Below are 10,562 nucleotides of genomic sequence, written 5' to 3'. Positions count from 1 at the left end.
GGTAGGGTGGAGGACGGTTAAAAGGCAGGTTGGTGTTTCAAAAATCAGAAATGGTTAATAACTTTTTTATTAATTAAGCTAAAGGGCTAAGACTTAAAAATTTGAAAAGCCCTTGAAAAATGCATATAATTATATGTACCACATTTAATATTTGTCAAAATTTAATGACCAGACCTCGGAAAGTTGGACTAGGGACATGTATTACACTCCCCTATCTCAACTCTAAGGGCAAAATCATGGGGGGGGTGGTGGAAAACCCGCCCCCCATGAAACCCCAACTACCGTCTGTTTTATAGAGACCCCAACCCCACCATTAAAGCTAAATCCGAATGGCAACTACCCTCACTACCCCCAACTACCGTCTGTTTTTTAGAGAGATCCCACCCCCACCCTTGAAGCTGAATCTAAATGGCAACTACCCTTACTACCCCAACTACCTTCGGTTTTTAGAGAGATCCTATCCCCACTCTTACCTTGGTTTTATTCTATCGCAGTGTATACAATATGGGTATCGATTCCCACTATATCAATTGTTTTCAGCTAGTTTTGGCATTCTTAACACTCACCGACCTCTGCTATCCGCCCTACCCCCCTTCTGAAGGGTACACAGTTCAAAGTTGAAAAACGGGGTTTTTATACTTACTAGATCAAACGTCCTCCGGGGTGTTTAGGGTTAAGGTACATAAATGAACCTATAGAAAACATTTTCTAAATCGCAAAACAATGCTAGGTTTAATAAATATCTCAGATCTGGGACTAGGTAATAAATATCTCAGATCTGGGACTAGGTTTAATAAATATCTCAGATCTGGGACTAGGTTTAATAAATATCTCAGATCTGGGACTAGGTTTAATAAATATCTCAGATCTGGGACTAGGTATAATAAACATCTCAGATCTGGGACTAGGTTTAAAAATATCTCAGATCTGGTACTAGGTTTAATAAATATCTCAGATCTGGGACTAGGTTTAATAAATATCTCAGATCTGGGACTAGGTTTATGCTCGATCTCTTGAGAGATAAAGGTATTTTTAAAAGATATTAGCTACAGCATCCCATTTCTTTTTACTTTAGGGTACACCATTTACTATTGGGTTTCTCTCTGTTTGGATCCTGAACTTCACTTTTTACTCCAGGGTACACCATTTACCAAGGATTCTAAACTTAATTTTTTTAAGTAAAAATTATTTTTCAAGAATAAACAGAAAACTGAATGAAAGTTTAACTAAAGCATAAAGAAATAAAAAAATGTCCCAAAACATAGCAGCATAACAGCATAACAGCTGTGAAGATCGTTTTCAAAATTACATAATTTCAAAATGTATGCGATTATTTTTATCTTTCTTTGGCAAATCCTCATTAAAAAGTACTTAGCCTACCATGTTGAGGTCAATTTTGAAATTTTAAATTGTCAAAGTTTCAATTTTTTCAGGTAAATAATAATAAAAATTAAAACTTAAAATACATTTAGACATATTATGTTGATGTTTATTACTTCTACTAATTTCTTATACTTAAATATGAAAAGTTATATGATAAACCTCTAACATAAATTTAAGTAAGGTTTTAACAAATGGAATTAAAAAATACTAATATAAGAAGTTTTATTTGATTTAGGTAAGTTGAGGATTTCAATGTTTTGTATAACCTCTGACTCCCACAGTTGAAAGTGTCTCAAAATCTTTACAGAAATAGATAATATTGTAGACGGAATATTCAACGTCATAAGTATTTTTATAGGAATGATATGTTTTGCATAATAATCACTTATATATATTTTTCTTTTTTCTTTTTATATTTTTATACCTACTGTTTTCAACATTTTAAAGTAAAAACTGATAAATACTGATAAAGCATACTGTTTGCACATCAAAGGTCCTATAAAAGAAATTCAATTTGTCTACAGGTTCAGTTTCTAAAGATGGATTTTAAAATAATCTTTGTTCTTTGTCTTTCTTTTGCTGCAACTTTGGCTTCCCCGCTGAATGAAGGTATTTTTTTAGTTAACCCAATTTTATTTAAAAACAATATTTAAGGCTTTAGTTTTGCAAGCAAATCTTGTATATATCAAATATTGAATTTTTACAATTAAAATAAAAATGGATTGCATCTACTGTATGAAAAGCTATTTCAGGGGAAGAAAGTTCAAAACTGTGATTTGTCACTGAGTGTCAGGTTTTGGTGAAATGTGCAAAAATATCAGTTATCAATCATATTTTTCAATTTAAGTCAAGAAGAAATACTTTCATTCAGAATAGTTTTAACAGCCTCAAACAAATACTTTTTGAATTATGTTAGGAAGTAAATGCAAAGTTTGGGCGCAAAACATGTTTAGGAACATTTGGCGATTTAAAATTTCCCAGATTTTAATTAATGATACTTTTCAAGCATTTAAACAATTTGGTAACAAAATAAACTTTTGTATACTGTTTAAATTTAAATAATGAAACAATTAAAATGTAAAAAAAATATATTCTTTTCTGATATTTTAAAACTTAATGAACTATTACATGACAAATTTTGTTCATTTCCATTGAAAAATTAAAAACATTTCCAGAGGGAAGTTATTGTGTTCATAAGTCACACTTGAAACCAGAAAATTGCCAAAATAAAACTCTGTAGGGCGCCAAAGTGGATATTACGTCCCAGGACTTTGAAAGAAAAGCTCATTTAAAGATTTTTTTTAGATGTTTGTTTTTGGTTGGAGATTTATGGAATAAACACATTTTTGCTGACCCCTCCACCCCCCACCCCCCATTAACACACTATGGGGCTGGGGAAAAGATTTAATAAATGATTTACTAAGGTCTATAAAAATTAACTGTATACTGTGAAACCATCATATTTTTCAGCAGAAGTTAAAGCTGACCTTAGATGTCCCCACTATGGGTATGGCTGTGATGGTGAAGTTCTAATGGATTCGTATGTCAAGTAATAGCTTTTTAATTTGTTTTTACAGAACCTTATATTCATGTTTTAATTGTTGGGCTAAAGATGTACTTTTTTTTTAAAGAAAACTTTTTGCTTTAGCCATTGACCTGTTATCCTTAACAGGTTGGGGCTTATGCATATTTAAGGTTTACAACATAGTTCAATATTTACTTATGCAAAATTATTTTTATTTCACGTAATTTCGCAGAATTAGGCGTAATTAGCGAAACTTTAATTTTGCAAAATTAACTTGTAATTTTGGGTAATAACTACAATGTAATTTTGCAAAATTTTCAAATAATTATGTGTAATTAGCAAAAGTTCAATTTTGCAAATTTTGGTGTAATTTTGCGAAATTTTGGAATTATTGTGCCTTAATTACAGGAAACTAGACCCTCTGTTGTATAAATAATATACATGTAATTTTGTATAATTCTTGGGCTTAAAAGAAAGAAATTGGTACACATATTACTTATTACTTATTACACTAATTACAATTGGTAACCTATGCATACTGTTGTTTATTGGGCATTAGGGAGAAAATCAATTAAAATTATTCAAAAATCAACAACAACAATCTTCAGCTGTCTGGCTTATGAAGTTTTGTTGTTATAGTTACTTTTGACCAAATTTAAGCCTTTTTGACGCCAGGTATTGCTGAAAAGTAGTGCTTTACCGAAGCCAGTGCCTAGACAGTAGACATTCATTATTATTGAACAGTATATTAACTTTTTTCAGAATTACAATTTGCTAATGTAACTATAAGGAAGTGAAAAGAATAACAATATATTTTTTTGTAATTCAAATTTGATTTAAAATCTTTATTTTTTTTTAGTGATTGGGAAATTTGTGCTCTTAACTGTTTGGAGGAGAGGGTAAAACTAAATTTTATAAACTGTAGCATGTTTAATTTGTATTATATGTGGTATTAACTAAGTTTTACTTTTTATTTTGTTTTTTAATCTGTTTTTAAACTCTTAGATGTCTGTAAATATTGAAAAGAAATTTGTGGCTCTTTTCATATAGTATTGTAACACCAATATTTGACATTTCTAGAAACTATTCTTGAATAAAAAAAACTCTATATTTGATTTCATATATTCTAAAATGATGCTATTTTCAAAAGAAAAATGTTTATCACTTTTCTCTTACTATTCTTTTTAGTGCAAAGCCAATAATGGACTCTCGGTTTAACACCATTTAAAGTGAAAATAATTTTAAAATTGAGTCAGTCTGAAATTTTAGCTTTTGATATTTAATTTAGTCCTGTGTTTACTGGCATTGGGATACATTGGATCATCCTGACTTTCCTGGTCGGTGCTACCTAATGGTAATAAAAACTTTGATAGTTACCAAATTTATAATATGTTAAATCCAAAATAAATTTTTTTTGGAAATTAGAAGGGATGACCAAATCAGCCTTTTGACAATAATATACCCTACCCTATTCATTAAAAAAGATTAATATTTCGTAAAAATTAAGAAATTTAAGTTGTACATGTAATTTCAAAGGTTAGCAAGAAAAAAGGCTGTTTGAGCTAATTTGTTTTCAATTTTTCTTTTTTTGTAATTCTCACATTTTTTAGTCAAATATTTAATATAGAGTTGTTAAATTATGAATTTTAAAAATTAAAGGTTTACACCATCAGCTGGCTAAGTTCCTTTATATTCAATTAACTTTAAATTTGAAACAACATATTTTTTGTGATTAGGGTTCATGTACTGTAAAACAGGGGTACCAATGGATCTCTGGAAATTATGACTGCTACAACAACCATTGTACTCACTGAAGATGGAAGAGTTTAAAATCGTCATTTATAATTATATTGACAAAACTTTATTGGAATGGAATTACAAACTTTTTTCAAATACTGTTTCTTTTTCTCAAGATTTTCCCTGCTTTTTTTGTGATATTAAAACCACATTTTAGTTTCACTAAAAAAACATGCTGAAAATTTTAGAGTAGTGTAATAATAACTGTTATTATAATTCAATTTATTGTATTTTCAAAAATAAAAGTAAAACACAAAAGTTGTTGTTCATTGGTTACCTTTACTTAAGCTAATTTCTATTTTTTGTGATTTTTTTTAAATATAAGATAAAAAAATAAAAGGTCTTTCGATGAATTATAATTAATAATTAATATTTAGAAAACTTTGTTTGGTTTTCCATATTTTCTTTAAATCTGGTTTGTACAATTCTATAAGCCATTCAAACAAAAACGACAATAAAATTATTTTTAAGAAATTTAAACCCATCTTGTTTAGTTTATTTTTAAATCATCCTGATCAGTTGAACACCCTGTATGACAAGTTAACTTTAGTTGTTATATGTAGGTCCTAGTAAATCAAAAATCCATATTAAATGAACTCCAGTAGGAATAGGGTATAGATTTTTTGCTATTGACAAGTTTTCTTGTTCTTGTTTGTTACTGTACTTCTTCTCAATTGAAGTGCTAACTGAAATATTACAAATCCTTTTATATTAGTTACTTATCAAAAATCCATAAATACTAAACACTTTCTAACAATAAAATATTGCTTTTTGTAAAAAGTTATCTACTTGAAAAATAAAATCTTCAGAACATTTCCAAATCAGCATTTACAAGATTTCCAAGATAACAGAGTAATGAAAAATCAACGAATGTTGTATACAAAGAAAAAAAAATATGTTTATAAGTAAATATCATAAATTATCATATAGTTCTAGTGCTGCAAAATAAATTCAGAAATCTTTAAATTCTGTCAAATGAAACTTTTATTTTGCCATTATAATAAAATATCAGTAAAAACCAATTAACACCAAGGCTGTAAACTATTTAAGGTTAAAAATACAATTTATCAGGGAAAGTATTAAACAATATTTTATGGATAACAGATTTGTTCAAGTAAGAAACAACTTATCAAATACATATGTTAACATTATAGATACATACTTTCGGTTCTTGGTCAAAACTTCTCTTAGAAATCATTTATTTTTTGCTCTTTGGCGCCTCAGAGAGCTTATAAAATTATTTACCAATAATTTATAACACACTGAGTAGTTCTCGTAAAGTAAAGAAAATCAATGTATACAAGAAGTAAATATAAGTGAATGAAAACTTACCAACCCCTGTATTTCAAATTATCTACAACCTACACATACATTTGTAAAAACAATACACATTTGTAAAAAAGTATAAAGAATATAAGAATATTAGATATTATTTAATTACTAAACATTTAACTCTGTTCCAGCTCGAGGCAAGAAGAGTGTACCAATGTTTGGAGTCTATAAGTGTACCAACATCAACAAAAGTCTTCCTTAATAATTAGAAATAATATAAATATTGTTAACTTTGTTTACTTTCTACGGGGGGGGGGGGGGGGGGGGACGGGGGGTTCCTGGGACCCCCCCCATGGGTTTTTTTGAGTTAACTCAAAAAGTATTGATCTGAGGCTTTTCAAATGTTTTAGCTTTCCTATCTAATACATATACCTCACTCTAGGCTCAAAGCGGGACTTTTACACCTGCTATATGGTAAAGTAAAATTTTCTTAACTTCCCTTTAAACTAGTGAACGATTAGAATGCCCTTCCTCATTATTTGGTTTTGTAAAAAATTAGAACAATTTGAACGCCAAGAATTCTGTGAGTGTGATTTAGTTAAGACTTTATTGAAGTTTAAATGACAACCATTAACTGTTCTTTGCAGTCCAATATATAGAAGGCTTTTATGCATGCAATATTTAACAATTGTTTATTTTGATATTCAAAATCAATGAATATGAATACTCCCTTAATTTTGTTTACAGTTATTTACCTGATTTTACATTGACACACATGCAAAATAACTTTTAATACTTAGTTCTAAAGTCCAAAAGTTTTGGTTCATTGTATTTTACAGAGATAAGGTATTTCTAATAACAAATTTCCTCTGTTCAAAATATTAGAAAATATTTTGATAATTTTGCTGGGAATCTAGGTCACAGCCCTTTCCTTGAAGATATAAAAATTAAACATTTTTAAAATTGTTTAATGATTTATTAAATTCAATTAGAAAAATTACCTTCCATAAAATTCAATTAACCCTATCTCTACTCTATAAATCCCCCATGCTATTTCCTTATAATGAGATACTAACCAATAACATTTCCTACAATTTGGAAATTCCTTGGGTTCTACTCATAGAGAATAGAATATATAGAGAGGAATTAAAAGAATCTCTCGGTATGAATTTTGTCAGTCCCTTTCACCCTAAAAGGGAGTTCAAAGTGTACAAATCATGTAAATGTTCACAAATTATCTGCAGTAGAGTACATTAATACAGTATGTTCCCTAGACTATTCATTTCAATTTCAAAATTTTTAAAGCTGTTAAATAAACTTTATAATGAATTAGGTGAATAAAAAACATCATTTGATTTATGGTTATGACGGAAAATTATCGTTTGTAAAGTGGAAGGCATAGAGTCTATGTGAAATGATTATTGGTCAATTATGAAACCAGCCTATTTAATAATTTGGTTTTCTTTTAACAATAATTTTAGATTTTCTATAAATGATATTCCAGGACCCAACAGGTTATTTAGCATAAATTTGTGAAGTACACCTGCAGTATGGAAACAGTACAACAAAATGGCCGTTTTACACTTTTTTCTAGTAAATTCCTCTCTATACATTCTATTCTCTATGGTTTTACTTCAATATTGGTTAAAAAAAATTGCAAAAATCTGTATAACCATTGTGAAATACAGTTATTTAGCAATATAGATTTAATCTAAAATTATGCGTAAATTAGGTAAAATTAGACGCAGTATTGTATATGAATAAAAATCAATAAAGCAATGCACTGAGTTTCTCAAATATTCTACGAGTCGGTTTTTCTTATGATATATTTATATACAAAAGATGCAAAAAATACAAACTCTAAATCGAACGATACTTATACAAACTAAATATTATGAATCAAATCAGTTTCATCAAATAGGAGGATTCATCAAGGGAACCTAACAAATAGGGAGCTGGTCTTCAACTAACTCCTTTCCTTCGATTTTGCTCCATCCTAGGATCGCATTTAACCCTAGCTACCCCGGGGTTGTTCCGCCCCCTCCCCAACGCTTGGGTCTTCAAGATAACGGAAAATTCGGCGTCGCTTGGGTTATTTATAGAATCCAAATGCAAACTCAAATAAATCCGTTAGGATTCAAAATAGGACTCTAAAGTCCAACCGTAGGGTTAAAGATGGGGGGGGGGGAAGGGGGCATGATTCCCCTTGGTAGCTATGATCTCAGCGATCCAAAAAATCCTTGAATTGCTGATTGTAAAAGATCAACAAACTCGCCCACTGTTACAGCAGTATGTATAAAAGCCCAAATTTAATCCTAAAGTAAGGGGATGTTAACCTTAGAATTCACAAAATATTTAAGACTGAAAAAGGATAAATAAATAAAATATAATGTATAATGTAAAGGATAAACTCATAAATAGAGAAATCAAAAAAGGGCATCTGATCATTTAAAGGACAAATATAAATTCAAAGAAAAAATTTCATTTAGCTTTAATTTTCATTTTAATTCAATTTTTGGAAATAATAAATTAAGAATTTCGATGTAAACCTTATATGTTAGACCAAATAATCTGAGTTTGAAATATCGTCGGTTTACACCATCAGGTTCAAAGATATAGAGCTTAGCAAATTTGAGTTTGTGACAAAGAATTAAATCATTTTATGGTTCCATGATTTTAGATGGGGGGGGGGGTCTGAATCTATGTACCCCCCTTAAAAAAAGACCTTAGAGTATAGGTTGAAATGCATGTTCATACCCAATTTTTCAAGGCCAGCTGAATAAAAATAAGTTAGACCAATAACTTTAATAGTTGCTAGGGAAAAAAATAGAGCCCCCCCCCCAGCCAGTTTAGGGTAAAGAGTAAAAAAAAATGAATAGTGAAATGTACAAAAAAACTTCAATTTTTGCAATGTAATTTCGTCAAAAAAACTAATTTCCTGGCAGAGAACATCAGCTTGTCAAGTTGTCATTTTTGCAAAATATTATGGAACTAAGAGTGTAATTTTACATTTACATTAATGAAACTTTCTATGTGTTGGAATATGGAAAAGGGAATCCATAGCTATCTGTATTTGGTTCATAAATGAAATCTGTTGAGAATATAATCTTAAATACAAATTATCATAAATTTTAAGACAATTACCTTTCTTTCTAACAGCCTTACTTTCAAAATTGGCAACCAGCTGGCTATAGGCAACATTTATATGAATGTCTTGTTTTATTATATAGATAATTAAATTTTGTTAGTCTTGATTAAATTTTATTGAGACAATTTAACTTAAAACAAAAACTAATTTATAACCTTGGGTATTTAAAAAAAATATGGAAAAAATTGTTTGCGCAAAGTTAACGAATGAAATCCAATACAAACCAATATAAATTAATTCCAATGTAAAGATTAGTTAAATCAATAGAAATTGGGGCCAAACAAATTTTTCTTAAAATTTAATTATATATGCCAAACAGAAGTTAAAATTTGGAATTATTTAATTTAAAAAAAAGTTCTTATATTGAATTTTTGTAGAGTACCATCAATAGTTATTAGAATATCAAAGCAGATATATATATAAAAGACACTTTTTAAGAAGAAGGAATAATTGTGCAATCTACATAAGGTTGAATGAGTGTGACTAATAAGAAAGCAGGTGAAAAAAACTTTTCTGTGAAATGGAATATGATAAATGTTCAAACATAACCTGTTCTTTATTATTCCTATGGTTATAAATTGACTTGAACCAAATAAACCCTCTTCAATTGAATCTAAAATAATAAATCTTTCCTTGATTATTGATTTTCTTTTCATTTAAAATTTGCAACACTTTTATAAGTATAAATATTTTTTACACAGCTTATGTTGTTCAGTTATTTTAATGTGTATAGATAGGAAACAAATAAAAACACAGCATTTAAAGAAATTTTTTCATACTAACTATAAATTAAGTCGCTTTGGATTTTTTAATTTGAAATTTTTTAATATTGTGCATGGCTTAAAGTATGCATTCATGTTCTTTGTAGAATAAGACCCCCCCCCCCATCCTCTGTCCAACAAAACATAAAATTTTATTGCCCATGAAATAGAACAAGCAGAATTTTCTATAATATTATATCTATAACTTTCATTCATTTCTTTCAACATTCATGCTTTCATATCAATTATATCATCCATATCATCTTATTGCTGTTCCCAAAACTGTTTTTATCTGGTGTTGATAAACTATAAATAGTTATAAATTAAATATGATAAATTACCCAGTTAGTTTTAAAATAAAGCAGCGAAGAAAAAAATCAAAAGAATTGTTCAGGGGTAGGGTTGGGCACTTACAAACTTGTTTTCAAGCCATTGGATAACTTTTAGTTAAAATTGTTCAAAAACAATTTTTCTGGTAGCCATTTATTCTATAGCTGAGAACTAAACATTTAATTATATATTAGCTATGTTTTCAGTTTTTCTCAAAAATTCTCATAATCTAAAATCTTTTACAGCAGCCGGTAAAGGAAGGTATTTTAGAAAAAAAAATTAATTGTTGAAAACAAAAATAACACGGATGTTTTTATAAAAAACTGCAAATTTTTTTTTGCTAAAA

At 28.9% G+C, this 10,562-nt stretch overlaps 1 protein-coding gene across 2 annotated transcripts; it reads left to right on the top strand.

The window, feature by feature from the left end:
- Nucleotides 1-1,891: 1,891 nt before the first annotated feature.
- Nucleotides 1,892-4,957, top strand: LOC111709646 (uncharacterized). Of its 2 annotated transcripts, none has more exons than XM_023483417.1 (5): nucleotides 1,892-1,992; nucleotides 2,857-2,932; nucleotides 3,768-3,807; nucleotides 4,197-4,262; nucleotides 4,645-4,957. In XM_023483417.1, exons 1-5 carry the CDS (start codon nucleotides 1,923-1,925, stop codon nucleotides 4,720-4,722), a joined length of 330 nt encoding a protein of 109 aa, XP_023339185.1. In that variant the 5' UTR covers nucleotides 1,892-1,922; the 3' UTR covers nucleotides 4,723-4,957. The 2 variants fall into 2 exon arrangements, with proteins under 2 accessions (XP_023339185.1, XP_023339184.1); XM_023483416.1 differs by having other exon boundaries at nucleotides 2,854-2,932.
- Nucleotides 4,958-10,562: the final 5,605 nt, after the last annotated feature.

Source organism: Eurytemora carolleeae, unplaced genomic scaffold (assembly GCF_000591075.1).
Source record: "Eurytemora carolleeae unplaced genomic scaffold, Eaff_2.0 scaffold977, whole genome shotgun sequence".
Lineage (NCBI taxonomy): Eukaryota > Metazoa > Arthropoda > Copepoda > Calanoida > Temoridae > Eurytemora > Eurytemora carolleeae.
The sequence above is the reverse complement of the archived record's forward strand: the minus strand, read 5'-3'. Positions and strand labels throughout refer to the sequence as shown.

Excerpts from the sequence above, each read along its gene's own strand:
- LOC111709646 (XM_023483416.1), top strand. The coding sequence starts at position 1,923 with ATGGATTTTAAAATAATCTTTGTTCTTTGTCTTTCTTTTGCTGCAACT. Across the intron at positions 2,933-3,767 it reads CTAATGGATTCGTATGTCAA|TGATTGGGAAATTTGTGCTC; the intron begins GTAATAGCTTTT and ends ATTTTTTTTTAG. Across the intron at positions 4,263-4,644 it reads CTGGTCGGTGCTACCTAATG|GGTTCATGTACTGTAAAACA; the intron begins GTAATAAAAACT and ends TTTTGTGATTAG.